General features: G+C 53.6%; 1 protein-coding gene across 5 annotated transcripts; it reads left to right on the top strand.

Annotated features, from left to right (window-relative positions):
* The first annotated feature begins 224 nt into the window (after positions 1-224).
* Positions 225-18,420, top strand: tnnt1 (troponin T type 1 (skeletal, slow)). Of its 5 annotated transcripts, XM_088923077.1 has the most exons (14): positions 225-275; positions 2,762-2,802; positions 4,171-4,209; positions 4,644-4,673; positions 5,031-5,051; positions 7,050-7,071; positions 7,782-7,842; positions 8,315-8,431; positions 10,417-10,494; positions 10,583-10,696; positions 11,125-11,234; positions 11,985-12,075; positions 14,729-14,769; positions 18,221-18,420. In XM_088923077.1, exons 2-14 carry the CDS (start codon positions 2,784-2,786, stop codon positions 18,264-18,266), a joined length of 789 nt encoding a protein of 262 aa, XP_088779203.1. In that variant the 5' UTR covers positions 225-275; positions 2,762-2,783; the 3' UTR covers positions 18,267-18,420. The 5 variants fall into 5 exon arrangements, with proteins under 5 accessions (XP_088779203.1, XP_088779206.1, XP_088779205.1 ...); XM_088923080.1 differs by lacking the exon at positions 4,644-4,673 and having other exon boundaries at positions 7,053-7,071; XM_088923079.1 differs by lacking the exon at positions 4,644-4,673.
* Positions 18,421-18,800: the final 380 nt, after the last annotated feature.

The raw sequence follows: 18,800 nt of genomic DNA, 5'->3' as shown, positions 1-18,800 counted from the left end.
GGACAGTCTCCCTCCCCCTCCTCCACTCTCCCTCTCTCCTAATCCCTGCCCCGTCTCTCTGCCTCTCCTGTTACTGTGCTGCCCGTCTCTCTCTCTCTCTCCCTCTCTCGCTGGGATTCTCTGCTAATCCCCCGGTCGCACCCGGCCCGTGTCCAGTTACACGGCCCCCTCTCCCTGCCCCTCGCTCCCCTATAAAACCCCCATTGTTCCCCCAACAATAGGCACTTCCCCCCCTGCGCGTCCCGGACTCCCGTCTGCTTCACTGCGCTGGACAGGTAAGAGTTCGCGTGCGTCTCTCTCGTCGGCTCCGGGGGCCACAGGGTCCCGGGCTCGCGCGGCTCGGTGAGTCCACTCAGACCTCGGCGCCGGTCCAGCCCTGGGGCTCCTGGACACCGGGACAGAGGTGTCGTGTGGCCCCAGCCCTGTTCCAGAGGAGCCCCCGTGTCGAGCTCGCCTGCCCCCAGGTCTGGGGTGGTTCTGTCACAGGTGGGGTTCTTGTTTAGTCGGACAGGGGGCTTGTCCGTCGGCGGTGTTGCCAGGGTCCTGGGCTCATTTCAGGATCCGGGGTGCTGTCTGGGTGGAGTCTGTATGTTCTCCCCATGTTTGTGTGGGTCTCCTGGTCTCCTCCCAGAGTCTAAAGACATGCTGGGGTGGGGTTCAGTGGCTTCTGGGATACCTGGCCCCGGTGTGAGTGTGTGTGTGAGTGTGTGTGTGTGTGTGTGTCCTGTGATGGACTGGCCCTGGTGTGTGTGTGTGTGTGTGTGTGTGTGTGTCCTGTGATGGACTGGCCCTGGTGTGAGTGTGTGTGTATTTGTGTGTGTCCTGTGAAGGACTGGCCCTGGTGTGAGTGTGTGTGTGTGTGTGTCCTGTGAAGGACTGGCCCTGGTGTGAGTGTGTGTGTGTGTGTGTCCTGTGAAGGACTGGCCCTGGTGTGAGTGTGTGTCTGTGTGTGTCCTGTGATGGACTGGCCCTGGTGTGAGTGTGTGTCTGTCTGTGTCCTGTGAAGGACTGGCCCTGGTGTGAGTGTGTGTGTGTCCTGTGTTGGACTGGCCCTGGTGTGAGTGTGTGTCTGTCTGTGTCCTGTGTTGGACTGACCCTAGTGTGAGCATATGTACTGTATCTGTCCTGTGTGTCCTGTGAGGGACTGGTGTCCTGTCCAGGCTGTACCCTGTCTTGTGCCTGTTGCTTGCTGGGATAGACTCCTGCTCCCCCGCGACCCTGACTTGATTAAAGCCGTTAGAAAATGGACGAATTCCTGTCCATCTCTGTCCATCTGTCTATAAAAAGCGCAGGTGAACAACAGCCACAGGAATCCGTCTCTCTCTCTCTCTGCTGGCCGAGCGCAGCACTATAATTAGCTGTCCTCTGCGCCACTCTCTCGGTCTGTCTGTACCGCGGCTCCTGCGCGCCGGGGAGATGAGGTCCTGCATTGTTTTCCTGGATTCCCCTGGCAGAGAGATGCCCCGTTCTCCTGCCGGGTTCGAGCGCGGGGCAGGGGCGGGGGGGGGGTCCTTGTGGAGTCTCGAGTTACGCGCATCTGTGGCAGATTAGTCATGGTATGTACCCGCGAGCTCAGCCCCCAGCCCTCCAAATATAGTCAAGGACTTCTGATGGAACAATTGGGGATTAGGAGCTACAGAAATGGACTTTGGGGAGCAGTTTCCTCATTTACAGCTAACAATTATAAATAGATCTTTCTGCTCTTTGACATCTTGAACTTGGTTAACAAATGTGTTCAGTGAATAATGTTAATCGCACGTCTTGTCTCCCTCTCTGTCTGTCCAACTGAAGCGTGTGGTAAAGCACAGCTCTTCCACACATTTACTACAGTAAATCACAGTATAAATCACAGGGAGGCAGTTTTGAGCTTGAGGCAGTGTTTGAGGCAGGGAGGCTGTGCTGAGCTTGAGGCAGAGGCAGGGTTGTGTTTGAGACAGGGAGGCAGTGTTGAGCTTGAGGTAGGGTTGTGTTTGAGGCTGGGAGGCAGTGTTGAACTTGAGGCAGAGGCAGGTTTGTGTTTGAGGCAGGGAGGCAGGGTTGAGCTTGAGCTTGAGGCAGGGAGGCAGCGTTGTGTTTGAGACAGAGGCAGGGTTGTGTTTGAGGCAGGGAGGCAGGAGTGCTGGGAGGAGCTGAGGCTGGGAAAGAAAGGCGCTGGCTCTCCTGGTGACTGGGTGTGCTGGAGAAGGGGTGAGGAGAGATGAGCTGTTCTGCTCAGATGGGTGAGAAAGTGACAGTGCTGCTGCAGGCTGGATTTACAGCTGCTGAGGCAGAGGCAGGTCTGAGCTCCCAGGAATGACAAGCTGTGTGTGTGTGTGTGCACAGTGCACCCCACTGTCAACACACTGCATCCCACTGTCTGTCTGTCTGACAGCACACTGCACCCCACTGTCTGTCTGTCTGTCTGTCCCAGCAAGAAATGGGCACAAAGCAAAGCAGGGTCACCCTGGACTGGACACCGGTCCATCGCAGGGTCACCCTGGACAGGACACCGGTCCATCGCAGAGCAGACGTAGACACACTCGCACCGGGGACAGTCCTCCCAGAGGCAATTAACAGTCTTTGCACTGTGGGAGGAAACACCTGCAAACATGGGGAGAACATGCAGACTCCACACAGACAGCACTCCAGGAGCTGTGCCCAGAGACCCAGTGCTGAGAGCCGACAGTGCTGGCATATTCCCCTGTGCACCTGTGCTGTCTTTTCTCAGTCCCCCACAGTCCTCGGTTTCCTGTGTTCACTCACTGGCTCTTATCTTTTTAAGTTTCAGGCTGCAGCCATGTCTGATGTTGAAGAGGAATATGAGTGAGTTTGAAAACTCTTCACTTGTTTTTACTCTTTTAAAAATCTGAACCTGTTAACTTGTTTTAAACTTAAAATAGTTTTCAGAAGTTTCCAATTAAACTCACTCTTCCAGTGCTTTTGAGCAGAATTAGGTAGGGTTATCCACCCTGCTGTACAGGACGGCTCCCTCTGGTGTTTCAGCACCAGTCTGTACAGGACGGCTCCCTCTAGTGTTTCAGCACCAGTCTGTACAGGACAGCTCCCTCTAGTGTTTCAGCACTGCTCTGTACAGGACAGCTCCCTCTAGTGTTTCAGCACCAGACTGTACAGGACAGCTCCCTCTAGTGTTTCAGCACCAGACTGTACAGGACGGCTCCCTCTGGTGTTTCAGCACCAGACTGTACAGGACGGCTCCCTCTAGTGTTTCAGCACCAGACTGTACAGGACAGCTCCCTCTAGTGTTTCAGCACCAGACTGTACAGGACGGCTCCCTCTGGTGTTTCAGCACCAGACTGTACAGGACGGCTCCCTCTAGTGTTTCAGCACCAGACTGTACAGGACGGCTCCCTCTGGTGTTTCAGCACTGCTCTGTACAGGACGGCTCCCTCTAGTGTTTCAGCACCAGACTGTACAGGACAGCTCCCTCTAGTGTTTCAGCACCAGACTGTACAGGACGGCTCCCTCTGGTGTTTCAGCACCAGACTGTACAGGACGGCTCCCTCTAGTGTTTCAGCACCAGACTCTACAGGACGGCTCCCTCTAGTGTTTCAGCACCACTCTGTACAGGACGGCTCCCTCTAGTGTTTCAGCACCAGACTGTACAGGACAGCTCCCTCTGGTGTTTCAGCACCAGACTGTACAGGACGGCACCCTCTAGTGTTTCAGCACTGCTCTGTACAGGACAGCTCCCTCTAGTGTTTCAGCACCAGACTGTACAGGACGGCTCCCTCTGGTGTTTCAGCACCAGACTGTACAGGACGGCTCCCTCTGGTGTTTCAGCACTGCTCTGTACAGGACGGCTCCCTCTAGTGTTTCAGCACCAGTCTGTACAGGACGGCTCCCTCTAGTGTTTCAGCACCAGACTGTACAGGACGGCTCCCTCTGGTGTTTCAGCACCAGACTGTACAGGACGGCTCCCTCTAGTGTTTCAGCACCAGACTGTACAGGACAGCTCCCTCTAGTGTTCCTGCTGGTATTGGTGTTGTGGGGACTTGTGTGTTAATTCCTTTCTGTCTTTCCTCTGTCTTGCCCTGTCTCCTGTTCGGCAGGGAGCAGCTGGAGGGTAAGTGACCTCTGTGTTAAGCGTTTTCCTGCTTTTTCACCTCGTACTCCCTCCTCCTCTTCCTCAACGTCCTCACTCTCTCACTCCTCCCTCTTGTCTCTGTGCAGAAGAAGTTGAGGAGGAAGTGGCCCACGAAGTAGGAGGAGGTATGACGCCCCTCTCCTCTGCCCACTCATCTCCCTCTCGCCTCTTCCTGCCTCCTGCCTGATGACATTTGTCTGTGGTCCTTAACACGTGTGCACGCACAATCACACACACACGCACGAACACTCACACATTCACAAAGGCACAAATGCATGCAAACATAAACGCACAAACACACACACACACACACACACACACGCATAAACACACACACTCACAACAGTACACATGCACGCAATCTTAAACACACAGACACTCGCACCATCACAAAAACACACATGCACGTAAGCATCAACACACAAACTGTACATACACACATGTGCCAACACACGCACACGTACGCACAGCTTTGACATGCGGCCTAACTCAGCCTTGTCTGTCTCCCCCCGGCTCGTGCCCTGGTCCTGGCTGCTGCCCTGCTGGCTCCGGCGCGCAGATCACTCGGGAGACTACACTGAGTACCAAGGTAGACGGGCCTGTTGATTCTGCGCGTATACCGCGGTCGTGACGTGGAGAGCTCACAAGGGACTCGTGGACAGCTGCACGCTTATGCACAGGGTGGTCCGAGAACTACATTTCCCACAATCCTTGCCGCGGCCGCAGTGTGATTGCGAATGGCAGCTGTGCCCCCGTGCACCGTGGAGAATGCTGTTTTCCGCCGCCTGAGTTCCTGGAGTTGTTTTGTCGCCGAACCCGCCATTATCACGCATTGGTCGATGGCTCATCTACTTCCTCCCTCCTCTCTTTTCTCCCGGAAACATGACCTTCCTCCTTCGCCGCGGACCCCCGCGATCCCCCCTCGCCCTCGCCTTCCTGCCCCCAGAGCAGGAGCCCCATGAGGAAGGTGAGGACGAGCCGGCGGGCTGCCTGGGCCAGGGGCTGGACCTCCTGCTGCTCCAGGGTCCGGTTTCTCTAGTACCGGGCCGCGAGCTGCTCCAGGGTCCGGTCTCTCTAATCCAGACCCGGGAGCTGCTCCAGGCTCCGGTTTCTCTAATACAGACCCGGGAGCTGCTCCAGGCTCCGGTTTCTCTAATACCGACCCGGGAGCTGCTCCAGGGTCCGGTTTCTCTAATCCAGACCCGGGAGCTGCTCCTGGGTCCGGTTTCTCTAATACAGACCCGGGAGCTGCTCCAGGCTCCGGTTTCTCTAATACCGACCCGGGAGCTGCTCCAGGGTCCGGTTTCTCTAATCCAGACCCGGGAGCTGCTCCAGGGTCCGGTTTCTCTAATACAGACCCGCGAGCTGCTCCAGGGTCCGGTTTCTCTAATACCGACCCGTGAGCTGCTCCAGGGTCCGGTTTCTCTAATACAGACCCGTGAGCTGCTCCTGGGTCCGGTTTCTCTAATACAGACCCGTGAGCTGCTCCAGGGTCCGGTTTCTCTAATACAGACCCGGGAGCTGCTCCAGGGTCCGGTTTCTCTAATACAGACCCGTGAGCTGCTCCTGGGTCCGGTTTCTCTAATACAGACCCGTGAGCTGCTCCAGGGTCCGGTTTCTCTAATACAGACCCGGGAGCTGCTCCTGGGTCCAGTTTCTCTCACAGTGACCCGTGTTCAGGGTGGAACCGGACCAGTTCCAGTCAGACTGTTCCTGCTCCCGGGTCCAGTTGTAGGATCGGAGGTGCCCAGTCCTGAGCAGGGGGTGTAGCCAGAGGGGGGGGATCCCTAAATATGGCTTTGTCACCCCAGCTGGCACCCCATTTTAGGTGTTACCCTAAAAAAAAACAAATGAAAAGGTGAAAGTAGGAAACAGTCCAACGCGTCTGCAGTGGTGTTTGAGAGTGTGGTGACGTGGAGCCTGTATTGGCACCAGGACCGTGCTATCGTGAGAATCCGGAGTTTATTTAAGAAGCTCTCAAGGTGCGACACAGTTTAAGTGAGAAATAAGGGGGTCTGAGCCGTCTGGCCCGCGCTGTCAGACGGCACAGTGCCTTGCACGAGTACGTCCCAGTTTAGTCTCCCCTCTGCCACCCCAAGTACAACATCCTGGCTGCATCCCCCGCTCCTGGGGAGCCCCACACGACCGGGGGTCTCTGTCTCTCTGTCCTGGGGATTTCTCCCGTGAAGCTGGCGAAGTGCTCAGCCCCTCCGAGACGCAGACGCCCTCAGCCGCAGCTCGTGAAGTTGGGGGGGGGGGGGCTAAGGCCAGTCACGGCTCTTCAGCACCGAGGGGGTCTCATGCCGCCGCTGGACACTGCGAGACACTGCGGGACACGCGGTCCAGTTCTCCGGAGTGGCCGCGAGAGAACACGCGTGCCCCTGCTGAGCAGTGGATTAAGGCAGCCGTCTGGGGGCAGACCGATAGCTGGGGCTACAATAACGCCCCGCTTCCTGTCAAGAACACGAGCTCTGTGACCTCTGAGGTTTCTGCTGCTGTTTCTCCTGTTTTTTTACATTAACTGATTGTAGTAACGAACACCAGCGAGGGCTGGTGAAGAGCGCCCCCTACAGGCAGGGCTGGGGACCTGCAGGATCCTATCCCTGCACTGGTCGCCTCCATCGGGTCCACAGCAACACAGCTGCTAATAATTGCTCTATCATGCTCTCACGGGAATGCTAACAAAACTCTCTCTCTCCTCTCTCTCTCCTCCCCCCCCTCTCTCTCTCTCCTCTTTCCTCTCTCTCCTCCCTCCTCTCTCCTCTCTCCTCTCTGTCCCCTCTCTCCTCCCTCCTCTCTCTCTCTCTCTCCTCTCCCCTCTCTGTCCCCTCTCTCCTCCCTCTTCTCTCTCTCTCTCCTCTCCCCTCTCTGTCCCCTCTCTCCCCTGTCTCCTCCCTCCTCTCTCCTCTCTGTCCCCTCTCTCCTCTCTCTCACCGGGCATTCGTGCCACCTGCTCCTGGCTCAGAAGAAGAGCGCCCCAGACCCAGGTACCTGGTGCTCCTCTCTGGGAGGGGTTCGGAGACTCTGGGGCAGGGACGTGTCCCTGTGTCCCAGCAGACCATGGATCAGTGGGGGGTTAAAGGGGGTGATGTAGCACTGTTAGGTACAAGAGGGAAGACAGTATAGTACAGTATACTGTTCAGTGTATCTGCCACAGTGCTCTAGTCTGACCTCCACTGAGAACTGAGAAGGAGGAGTGAAATAGCAGCTCCAGAGTCCCTCTGTACAGGTGTGAGTGTGTGTGTGTGAGTGAGTGTCAGTCTCTGTACAGGTGTGTGTGTGAGTGAGTGTCAGTCTCTGTACAGGCGCGTGTGTGTGTGTCAGTCTCTGTACAGGTGTGTGTGTCGGTCCCTGTACAGGTGTGTGTGTGTCAGTCTCTGTACAGGTGTGTGTGTCGGTCCCTGTACAGGTGTGTGTGTGTGTCAGTCTCTGTACAGGTGTGTGTGTGTCAGTCTCTGTACAGGTGTGTGTGTGTCAGTCTCTGTACAGGGGTGTGTGTCAGTCTCTGTACAGGCGCGTGTGTGTGTGTGTGTGTCAGTCTCTGTAAAGGGGTGTGTGTGTGTCAGTCTCTGTACAGGTGTGTGTGTCGGTCCCTGTACAGGTGTGTGTGTGTCAGTCTCTGTATAGGACCTCGACAGGTATATCAATGTGAGGGCCTCACCCGGCCTCACCTGTCTCCTGTCTCCCTCGTTCCCAGACCGGTGGTCCCTCAGCTCTCCGCACCGAAAATCCCGGAGGGGGAGAGAGTCGACTTCGATGTGAGTGCCCCCTGACCTCGCTGGCGCCCCCTGTCCGCAACACGGGGCGTTTCAGGTCTTTCAGTACCCTGCCCGTCACGGTTACAGCACGATTCACACACCTGATAGAGTCCGGCTACACAGGAATTAAGATCAGATCACTTTACTGGCCAGATACAGTTTCTTGCATGAGGAATGTGTCTTCTCGCAGACCCCAGCTTGCTCTCCAGGAGACACACAGACAGGGAGAGAAGCTGGGGGTCAGAGCGCAGGGTCAGACATTTATACAGCGCCCCTGGAGCAGGTGGGGTTCAGGGCCTTGCTCAGGGGCCCAGTGGAGTAGGATTCCTCTGCCGGCCGTAGGATTCAAACCGGCAACCTCCCAGCCACAGGCGCAGATCCTGAGCCACAGAGCCGCCCCACCGCCTCAGTGCACAGTATTAATGTACAATACTGTCCAGTGTCCACAGTGTCTGTCCCCTGCCCCCCTCAGGACATCCACCGCAAGCGCATGGAGAAGGACCTGCTGGAGCTGCAGACGCTGATCGACGTGCACTTCGAGCACAGGAAGAAGGAGGAAGAGGAGCTCATCGGGCTGAAGGAGAGGATTGTGAGTCACAGGGGGAGAGGAGAGAGGAGAGAGCAGGGGAGCGAGGGAGGAACAGGAGAGAGAGAGAGGAGTGGGGACGGGAGCGAGGGAGGAACAGGAGAGAGAGGAGTGGGGACGGGAGCGAGGGAGGAACAGGAGAGAGAGAGAGGAGTGGGGACGGGAGCGCGGGAGGAACAGGAGAGAGAGAGAGGAGTGGGGACGGGAGCGAGGGAGGAACAGGAGAGAGAGAGAGAGGAGTGGGGACGGGAGCGAGGGAGGAACAGGAGAGAGAGAGGAGTGGGGATGGGAGCGCAGGAGGAACAGGAGAGAGAGAGAGGAGTGGGGACGGGAGCGCGGGAGGAACAGGAGAGAGAGAGAGGAGTGGGGATGGGAGCGAGGGAGGAACAGGAGAGAGAGAGGAGTGGGGACGGGAGCGCAGGAGGAACAGGAGAGAGAGAGGAGTGGGGACGGGAGCGCAGGAGGAACAGGAGAGAGAGAGGAGTGGGGACGGGAGCGCAGGAGGAACAGGAGAGAGAGAGGAGTGGGGATGGGAGCGAGGGAGGAACAGGAGAGAGAGAGAGGAGTGGGGATGGGAGCGAGGGAGGAACAGGAGAGAGAGAGAGGAGTGGGGACGGGAGCGCGGGAGGAACAGGAGAGAGAGAGAGGAGTGGGGACGGGAGCGAGGGAGGAACAGGAGAGAGAGAGAGGAGTGGGGATGGGAGCGAGGGAGGAACAGGAGAGAGAGAGGAGTGGGGACGGGAGCGCGGGAGGAACAGGAGAGAGAGAGGAGTGGGGACGGGAGCGCGGGAGGAACAGGAGAGAGAGAGTAGTGGGGACGGGAGCGCAGGAGGAACAGGAGAGAGAGAGGAGTGGGGACGGGAGCGAGGGAGGAACAGGAGAGAGAGAGAGGAGTGGGGAAAGGAGCGAGGGAGGAACAGGAGAGAGAGAGAGGAGTGGGGACGGGAGCGCGGGAGGAACAGGAGAGAGAGAGGAGTGGGGACGGGAGCGCAGGAGGAACAGGAGAGAGAGAGAGAGGAGTGGGGACGGGAGCGAGGGAGGAACAGGAGAGAGAGAGAGGAGTGGGGACGGGAGCGAGGGAGGAACAGGAGAGAGAGAGAGGAGTGGGGACGGGAGCGAGGGAGGAACAGGAGAGAGAGAGAGGAGTGGGGACGGGAGCGAGGGAGGAACAGGAGAGAGAGAGAGGAGTGGGGACGGGAGCGAGGGAGGAACAGGAGAGAGAGAGAGGAGTGGGGACGGGAGCGCAGGAGGAACAGGAGAGAGAGAGAGGAGTGGGGACGGGAGCGAGGGAGGAACAGGAGAGAGAGAGAGGAGTGGGGACGGGAGCGAGGGAGGAACAGGAGAGAGAGAGAGGAGTGGGGACGGGAGCGCAGGAGGAACAGGAGAGAGAGAGAGGAGTGGGGACGGGAGCGCAGGAGGAACAGGAGAGAGAGAGAGGAGTGGGGACGGGAGCGCAGGAGGAACAGGAGAGAGAGAGAGGAGTGGGGACGGGAGCGAGGGAGGAACAGGAGAGAGAGAGAGGAGTGGGGACGGGAGCGCGGGAGGAACAGGAGAGAGAGAGGAGTGGGGACGGGAGCGCGGGAGGAACAGGAGAGAGAGAGGAGTGGGGACGGGAGCGCGGGAGGAACAGGAGAGAGAGAGGAGTGGGGACGGGAGCGTGGGAGGAACAGGAGAGAGAGAGAGAGGAGTGGGGACGGGAGCGCAGGAGGAACAGGAGAGAGAGAGAGGAGTGGGGACGGGAGCGCAGGAGGAACAGGAGAGAGAGAGAGAGAGGAGTGGAGACGGGAGCGCAGGAGGAACAGGAGAGAGAGAGAGAGAGGAGTGGGGACGGGAGCGCAGGAGGAACAGGAGAGAGAGAGAGAGGAGTGGGGACGGGAGCGCAGGAGGAACAGGAGAGAGAGAGGAGTGGGGACGGGAGCGCAGGAGGAACAGGAAAGAGAGAGGAGTGGGGACGGGAGCGCTCACCAGCCTGCCTGTGCGTCCTGCAGGAGCGGCGCCGAGCGGATAGAGCCGAGCAGCAGAGGTCCCGGGCGGAGAAGGAGAAGGAGAGACAGAACCGGCTGGCGGTGAGGCCCCGTGCAACCCGGTCCGGCCCGGCCCACTGAGCCCACGGCGCCGGGACACACGAGCGCTAACCTAACCCCCCCCCCCCAGGAGGAGCGCCACAGGAAGGAGGAGGAGGAGGCCAAGAAGAGAGCAGAGGACGACGCCAAGAAGAAGAAGGTTCTGTCCAACATCGGAGTGCACTTCGGGGGCTACCTGGCCAAGGTACAGCTGAGTGTCCAGTCAGTGTGTCTGTATTAACCCCTCTCTCTCTCAGTGCAGTGTTAATGTACTGGAGTGTCCAGTCAGTGTGTGTGTATTAACCCCTCTCTCTCTCAGTGCAGTGTTAATGTACTGGAGTGTCCAGTCAGTGTGTCTGTATGAACCCCTCTCTCTCTCAGTGCAGTGTTAATGTACTGGAGTGTCCAGTCAGTGTGTCTGTATTAACCCCTGTCTCTCTCAGTGCAGTGTTCATGTACTGGAGTGTCCAGTCAGTGTGTCTGTATTAACCCCCCTCTCTCTCAGTGCAGTGTTAATGTACTGGAGTGTCCAGTCAGTGTGTGTGTGTATTAACCCCTCTCTCTCAGTGCAGTGTTCATGTACTGGAGTATCCAGTCAGTGTGTCTGTATTAACCCCTCTCTCTCTCTCTCAGGCGGAACAGCGCCGTGGGAAGCGACAGACTGGTAGAGAGATTAAGAAGACGACTCTGGCTGAGAGACGGAAACCACTGAACACTGAGAACTTGAGAGATGAAGGACTGAAGTGAGACAGCAGACTGGACAGAGGGGAGTGGACAGTGAGAGAGACTGGGCAGAGGAGAGTGGGACAGAGAGAGAGACTGGACAGAGGGGAGTGGACAGTGAGAAAGACTGGACAGAGATAGAGACTGGACAGAGAGGAGTGGACAGAGAGAGAGACTGGACAGAGAGAGAGACTGGACAGAGGAGAGTGGGACAGAGAGAGAGACTGGACAGAGAGAGAGACTGGACAGAGAGAGAGTGGGACAGAGAGAGAGACTGGACAGAGGGGAGTGGGACAGAGAGAGAGACTGGACAGAGGGATGTGGGACAGAGAGAGAGACTGGACAGAGGGGAGTGGACAGTGGGAAAGACTGGACAGAGATAGAGACTGGACAGAGAGGAGTGGACAGTGAGAGAGACTGGACAGAGGGGAGTGGGACAGAGAGAGAGACTGGACAGAGGAGAGTGGGACAGAGAGAGAGACTGGACAGAGGGGAGTGGGACAGAGAGAGACTGGACAGAGGAGAGTGGGACAGAGAGAGAGACTGGACAGAGAGAGAGACTGGACAGAGGGGAGTGGGACAGAGAGAGAGACTGGACAGAGAGAGAGACTGGACAGAGGGGAGTGGGACAGAGAGAGAGACTGGACAGAGGGATGTGGGACAGTGGTGAGAGTTTGAGAAGAATGGGTAACAGTGTGAAGGATTGGGGGGAGGAAGTCTACTTATTGATCTCTGTGTCCACTCTTCTCAAGTGTCTCTCTCATCCACAGAGAAAAAGCAAAAGAGATGTGGAACTGGATCTACGAGCTGGAATCAGAGAAGTTTGACCTCACGGAGCAGATGAGACGACAGAAATACGAGGTCAGTCTCTCTCAGTGCAGTGTTAATGTACTGGAGTGTCCAGTCAGTGTGTGTGTATTAACCCCTCTCTCTCTCAGCGCAGTGTTAATGTCCTGGAGTGTCCAGTCAGTGTGTCTGTATTAACCCCTCTCTCTCTCAGTGCAGTGTTAATGTACTGGAGTGTCCAGTCAGTGTGTGTGTATTAACCCCTCTCTCTCTCAGTGCAGTGTTAATGTACTGGAGTATCCAGTCAGTGTGTCTGTATTAACCCATCTCTCTCTCTCAGTGCAGTGTTAATGTACTGGAGTGTCCAGTCAGTGTGTGTGTATTAACCCCTCTCTCTCTCAGTGCAGTGTTAATGTACTGGAGTGTCCAGTCAGTGTGTCTGTATTAACCCCTCTCTCTCTCTCAGTGCAGTGTTAATGTACTGGAGTGTCCAGTCAGTGTGTGTGTATTAACCCCTCTCTCTCTCAGTGCAGTGTTAATGTACTGGAGTGTCCAGTCAGTGTGTGTGTGTATTAACCCCTCTCTCTCAGTGCAGTGTTAATGTACTGGAGTGTCCAGTCAGTGTGTCTGTATTAACCCATCTCTCTCTCAGTGCAGTGTTAATGTACTGGAGTGTCCAGTCAGTGTGTCTGTATGAACCCCTCTCTCTCAGTGCAGTGTTAATGTACTGGAGTGTCCAGTCAGTGTGTGTGTATTAACCCCTCTCTCTCTCAGCGCAGTGTCTATGTACTGGAGTGTCCAGTCAGTGTGTCTGTATGAACCCCTCTCTCTCAGTGCAGTGTTAATGTACTGGAGTGTCCAGTCAGTGTGTGTGTATTAACCCCTCTCTCTCTCAGTGCAGTGTTAATGTACTGGAGTGTCCAGTCAGTGTGTGTGTATTAACCCCTCTCTCTCTCTCAGTGCAGTGTTAATGTACTGGAGTGTCCAGTCAGTGTGTCTGTATTAACCCCTCTCTCTCTCTCTCTCTCTCAGTGCAGTGTTAATGTACTGGAGTGTCCAGTCAGTGTGTCTGTATTAACCCCTCTCTCTCTCAGTGCAGTGTTAATGTACTGGAGTGTCCAGTCAGTGTGTCTGTATTAACCCCTCTCTCTCTCAGTGCAGTGTTAATGTACTGGAGTGTCCAGTCAGTGTGTCTGTATTAACCCCTCTCTCTCTCAGTGCAGTGTTAATGTACTGGAGTGTCCAGTCAGTGTGTGTGTATTAACCCCTCTCTCTCTCAGCGCAGTGTTAATGTCCTGGAGTGTCCAGTCAGTGTGTCTGTATTAACCCCTCTCTCTCTCAGTGCAGTGTTAATGTACTGGAGTGTCCAGTCAGTGTGTGTGTATTAACCCCTCTCTCTCTCAGTGCAGTGTTAATGTACTGGAGTATCCAGTCAGTGTGTCTGTATTAACCCATCTCTCTCTCTCAGTGCAGTGTTAATGTACTGGAGTGTCCAGTCAGTGTGTCTTTATTAACCCCTCTCTCTCTCTCTCTCAGTGCAGTGTTAATGTACTGGAGTGTCCAGTCAGTGTGTCTGTATTAACCCCTCTCTCTCTCAGTGCAGTGTTAATGTACTGGAGTGTCCAGTCAGTGTGTCTGTATTAACCCCTCTCTCTCTCAGTGCAGTGTTCATGTACTGGAGTGTCCAGTCAGTGTGTCTGTATTAACCCCTCTCTCTCTCTCAGTGCAGTGTTAATGTACTGGAGTGTCCAGTCAGTGTGTGTGTATTAACCCCTCTCTCTCTCAGTGCAGTGTTAATGTACTGGAGTGTCCAGTCAGTGTGTCTGTATGAACCCCTCTCTCTCAGTGCAGTGTTAATGTACTGGAGTGTCCAGTCAGTGTGTGTGTATTAACCCCTCTCTCTCTCAGTGCAGTGTTAATGTACTGGAGTGTCCAGTCAGTGTGTGTGTATTAACCCCTCTCTCTCTCAGTGCAGTGTTAATGTACTGGAGTATCCAGTCAGTGTGTCTGTATTAACCCATCTCTCTCTCTCAGTGCAGTGTTAATGTACTGGAGTGTCCAGTCAGTGTGTCTGTATTAACCCCTCTCTCTCTCTCTCTCTCTCTCAGTGCAGTGTTAATGTACTGGAGTGTCCAGTCAGTGTGTCTGTATTAACCCCTCTCTCTCTCTCAGTGCAGTGTTAATGTACTGGAGTGTCCAGTCAGTGTGTGTGTATTAACCCCTCTCTCTCTCAGTGCAGTGTTAATGTACTGAAGTGTCCAGTCAGTGTGTGTGTGTATTAACCCCTCTCTCTCAGTGCAGTGTTAATGTACTGGAGTGTCCAGTCAGTGTGTCTGTATTAACCCCTCTCTCTCTCAGTGCAGTGTTAATGTACTGGAGTGTCCAGTCAGTGTGTCTGTATTAACCCCTCTCTCTCTCAGTGCAGTGTTAATGTACTGGAGTGTCCAGTCAGTGTGTCTGTATTAACCCCTCTCTCTCTCAGTGCAGTGTTAATGTACTGGAGTGTCCAGTCAGTGTGTCTGTATTAACCCCTCTCTCTCTCAGTGCAGTGTTAATGTACTGGAGTGTCCAGTCAGTGTGTGTATTAACCCCCCTCTCTCTCAGTGCAGTGTTAATGTACTGGAGTGTCCAGTCAGGGTGTGTGTATGAACCCCTCTCTCTCTCAGTGCAGTGTTCATGTACTGGAGTGTCCAGGAAGTAACTGTATCCTCTTTTACTATCTTTGCAGATCAATGTGCTCCTGAATAGAATTACCCACGCCCAGAAATTGTGAGTATAATCTCCACACTACTGATACCACTGACTCTGATACAGTAGTGTATAGAGATTCTGTATCAGAGTCAGTGGTGTATTGATTCTGTATCAGACAGTGGTGGGTGTATTGATTCTGTATCAGAGACAGTGGTGTATTGATTCTGTATCAGATTCAGGGGTGGGTGTATTGATTCTCTATCAGAGAGAGGGGTGGGTGTATTGATTCTGTATCAGAGACAGTGGTGTATTGATTCTGTATCAGAGTCAGTGGTGTATTGATTCTGTATCAGACAGTGGTGGGTGTATTGATTCTGTATCAGAGACAGTGGTGTATTGGTTCTGTATCAGAGACAGTGGTGGGTGTATTGATTCTGTATCAGAGACGATGGTGTATTGGTTCTGTATCAGAGACAGTGGTGGGTGTATTGATTCTGTATCAGAGACAGTGGTGTATTGGTTCTGTATCAGAGACAGTGGTGGGTGTATTGATTCTGTATCAGAGACGATGGTGTATTGGTTCTGTATCAGAGACAGTGGTGGGTGTATTGATTCTCTATCAGAGACAGTGGTGGGTGTATTAATTCTCTATCAGAGAGAGTGGTGGGTGTATTGATTCTGTATCAGATTCAGTGGTGGGTGTATTGATTCTCTGTCAGAGAGAGGGGTGGGTGTAGTGATTCTGTATCAGATACAGTGGTGGGTGTATTGATTCTGTATCAGAGTCAGTGGTGTATTGATTCTGTATCAGACAGTGGTGGGTGTAGTGATTCTGTATCAGAGAGAGTGGTGGGTGTATTGATTCTGTATCAGACAGTGGTTGGTGTATTGATTCTGTATCAGACACAGTGGTGGGTGTATTGATTCTCTATCAGAGAGAGGGGTGGGTGTATTGATTCTGTATCAGAGACAGTGGTGTATTGATTCTCTATCAGAGAGAGTGGTGGGTGTATTGATTCTGTATCAGAGACAGTGGTGTATTGGTTCTGTATCAGAGACAGTGGTGGGTGTATTGATTCTGTATCAGAGACAGTGGTATATTGATTCTGTATCAGAGACAGTGGTGTATTGATTCTGTATCAGAGACAGTGGAGGGTGTATTGATTCTGTATCAGACAGTGGTGGGTGTATTGATTCTGTATCAGATTCAGTGGTGGGTGTATTGATTCTCTGTCAGAGAGAGGGGTGGGTGTAGTGATTCTGTATCAGATACAGTGGTGGGTGTATTGATTCTGTATCAGAGTCAGTGGTGTATTGATTCTGTATCAGACAGTGGTGGGTGTAGTGATTCTGTATCAGAGAGAGTGGTGGGTGTATTGATTCTGTATCAGACAGTGGTTGGTGTATTGATTCTGTATCAGACACAGTGGTGGGTGTATTGATTCTCTATCAGAGAGAGGGGTGGGTGTATTGATTCTGTATCAGAGACAGTGGTGTATTGATTCTCTATCAGAGAGAGTGGTGGGTGTATTGATTCTGTATCAGAGACAGTGGTGTATTGGTTCTGTATCAGAGACAGTGGTGGGTGTATTGATTCTGTATCAGAGAGAGTGGTGTATTGATTCTGTATCAGAGACAGTGGTGTATTGATTCTGTATCAGAGACAGTGGAGGGTGTATTGATTCTGTATCAGACAGTGGTTGGTGTATTGATTCTGTATCAGATTCAGTGGTGGGTGTATTGATTCTCTGTCAGAGAGAGGGGTGGGTGTAGTGATTCTGTATCAGATACAGTGGTGGGTGTATTGATTCTGTATCAGAGTCAGTGGTGTATTGATTCTGTATCAGACAGTGGTGGGTGTAGTGATTCTGTATCAGAGAGAGTGGTGGGTGTATTGATTCTGTATCAGACAGTGGTTGGTGTATTGATTCTGTATCAGATTCAGGGGTGGGTGTATTGATTCTCTATCAGAGAGAGGGGTGGGTGTATTGATTCTGTATCAGAGACAGTGGTGTATTGATTCTGTATCAGAGTCAGTGGTGTATTGATTCTGTATCAGACAGTGGTGGGTGTATTGATTCTGTATCAGAGACAGTGGTGTATTGGTTCTGTATCAGAGACAGTGGTGGGTGTATTGATTCTGTATCAGAGACGATGGTGTATTGGTTCTGTATCAGAGACAGTGGTGGGTGTATTGATTCTGTATCAGAGACAGTGGTGTATTGGTTCTGTATCAGAGACAGTGGTGGGTGTATTGATTCTGTATCAGAGACGATGGTGTATTGGTTCTGTATCAGAGACAGTGGTGGGTGTATTGATTCTCTATCAGAGACAGTGGTGGGTGTATTAATTCTCTATCAGAGAGAGTGGTGGGTGTATTGATTCTGTATCAGATTCAGTGGTGGGTGTATTGATTCTCTGTCAGAGAGAGGGGTGGGTGTAGTGATTCTGTATCAGATACAGTGGTGGGTGTATTGATTCTGTATCAGAGTCAGTGGTGTATTGATTCTGTATCAGACAGTGGTGGGTGTAGTGATTCTGTATCAGAGAGAGTGGTGGGTGTATTGATTCTGTATCAGACAGTGGTTGGTGTATTGATTCTGTATCAGACACAGTGGTGGGTGTATTGATTCTCTATCAGAGAGAGGGGTGGGTGTATTGATTCTGTATCAGAGACAGTGGTGTATTGATTCTCTATCAGAGAGAGTGGTGGGTGTATTGATTCTGTATCAGAGACAGTGGTGTATTGGTTCTGTATCAGAGACAGTGGTGGGTGTATTGATTCTGTATCAGAGTCAGTGGTGTATTGATTCTGTATCAGACAGTGGTGGGTGTAGTGATTCTGTATCAGAGAGAGTGGTGGGTGTATTGATTCTGTATCAGACAGTGGTTGGTGTATTGATTCTGTATCAGACACAGTGGTGGGTGTATTGATTCTCTATCAGAGACAGTGGTTGGTGTATTGATTCTCTATCAGAGACAGTGGTTGGTGTATTGATTTTGTATCAGACACAGTGGTGGCTGTATTGATTCTGTATCAGAGACAGTGGTGTATTGATTCTCTATCAGCGAGAGGAGTGGGTGTATTGATTCTGTATCAGACACAGTGGTGGGTGTATTGATTCTGTATCAGACACAGTGGTAGGTGTATTGATTCTGTATCAGACACAGTGGTGGGTGTATTGGTGCTGTATCAGACAGTGGTGGGTGTATTGATTCTGTATCAGACACAGTTGTGGGTGTATTGATTCTGTATCAGACAGTGGTGGGTGTATTGATTCTGTATCAGACACAGTTGTGGGTGTATTGATTCTGTATCAGACAGTGGTGGGTGTATTGATTCTGTATCAGACACAGTGGTGGGTGTATTGATTCTGTATCAGACAGTGGTGGGTGTATTGATTCTGTATCAGACAGGTGGGCGTACAGAAGCCCCTCTCTGTGCTCTCGGCTGCTGCTCCAGTGTCGCTCTCTCATGCGTTCTCGTCTCCTCCCCCCCATCCCACTCCGGCTGCCTCTCCGGGAGCAGCAAGAAGGGTGCTGGGAAGGGCAAGGTGGGCGGCCGCTGGAAGTAGAGGAAGACGCTCCTCCCCTGGGGAAGATGGGACACCGCCGTCGAGAGCTGCTGCGCTGTCTCTCTCTCTCTCCCCTCCGCCCTGGGCGCGGAGGGCCCCTGCTCTCCCTGTAACCGTCATGTCCGCTCTTCTGCATTAAACTCCGTCATCCTCACGCCCGCGTCTCCCTGGCCTGTATCTGCCGCCCACGGCGCGGGGTTCGAGGAGCACAGGGCCGCCCGCAGGCTCTGCGGCGTGACGGTGTGTTCGCATGTCGGTGCAGAGAGAACCTGCTCGGTCCGAGAGGAACCGGGCCAGGATCCCTCCTCTGTGGGACTGGGACTCGGCGCCTCTCACCCGGACACCCATGGGGCTGTGTCTGCCAGCACCCCAGAGCCACTCTGAAAACCGGGCCAGGAGACAGAAGGCCGGGGGCCGTAGAGAGTTGTTTATTTAGCAGTTTTCTCACACTCGTAGGGGGATAAAACCCGGACGTGTTAGAAAATCGATTCCACACTTTTCCAGCAGGGGATAGAGTGAGACGAGGGAGACGAG

The sequence above is a fragment of the Atractosteus spatula genome, chromosome 8 (assembly GCF_055471065.1).
Source record: "Atractosteus spatula isolate fAtrSpa1 chromosome 8, fAtrSpa1.hap1, whole genome shotgun sequence".
Taxonomy (NCBI): Eukaryota; Metazoa; Chordata; class Actinopteri; order Semionotiformes; family Lepisosteidae; genus Atractosteus; species Atractosteus spatula.
The sequence above is the reverse complement of the archived record's forward strand: the minus strand, read 5'-3'. Positions and strand labels throughout refer to the sequence as shown.

What these genes read in the sequence shown, in the direction of transcription:
- tnnt1 (XM_088923077.1), top strand. An exon ending in GGCCCACGAAGTAGGAGGAG is followed by an intron (nt 4,210 to 4,643) that starts GTATGACGCCCC and finishes TCCGGCGCGCAG; the next exon opens with ATCACTCGGGAGACTACACT. An exon ending in GCAGGAGCCCCATGAGGAAG is followed by an intron (nt 5,052 to 7,049) that starts GTGAGGACGAGC and finishes CTCCTGGCTCAG; the next exon opens with AAGAAGAGCGCCCCAGACCC.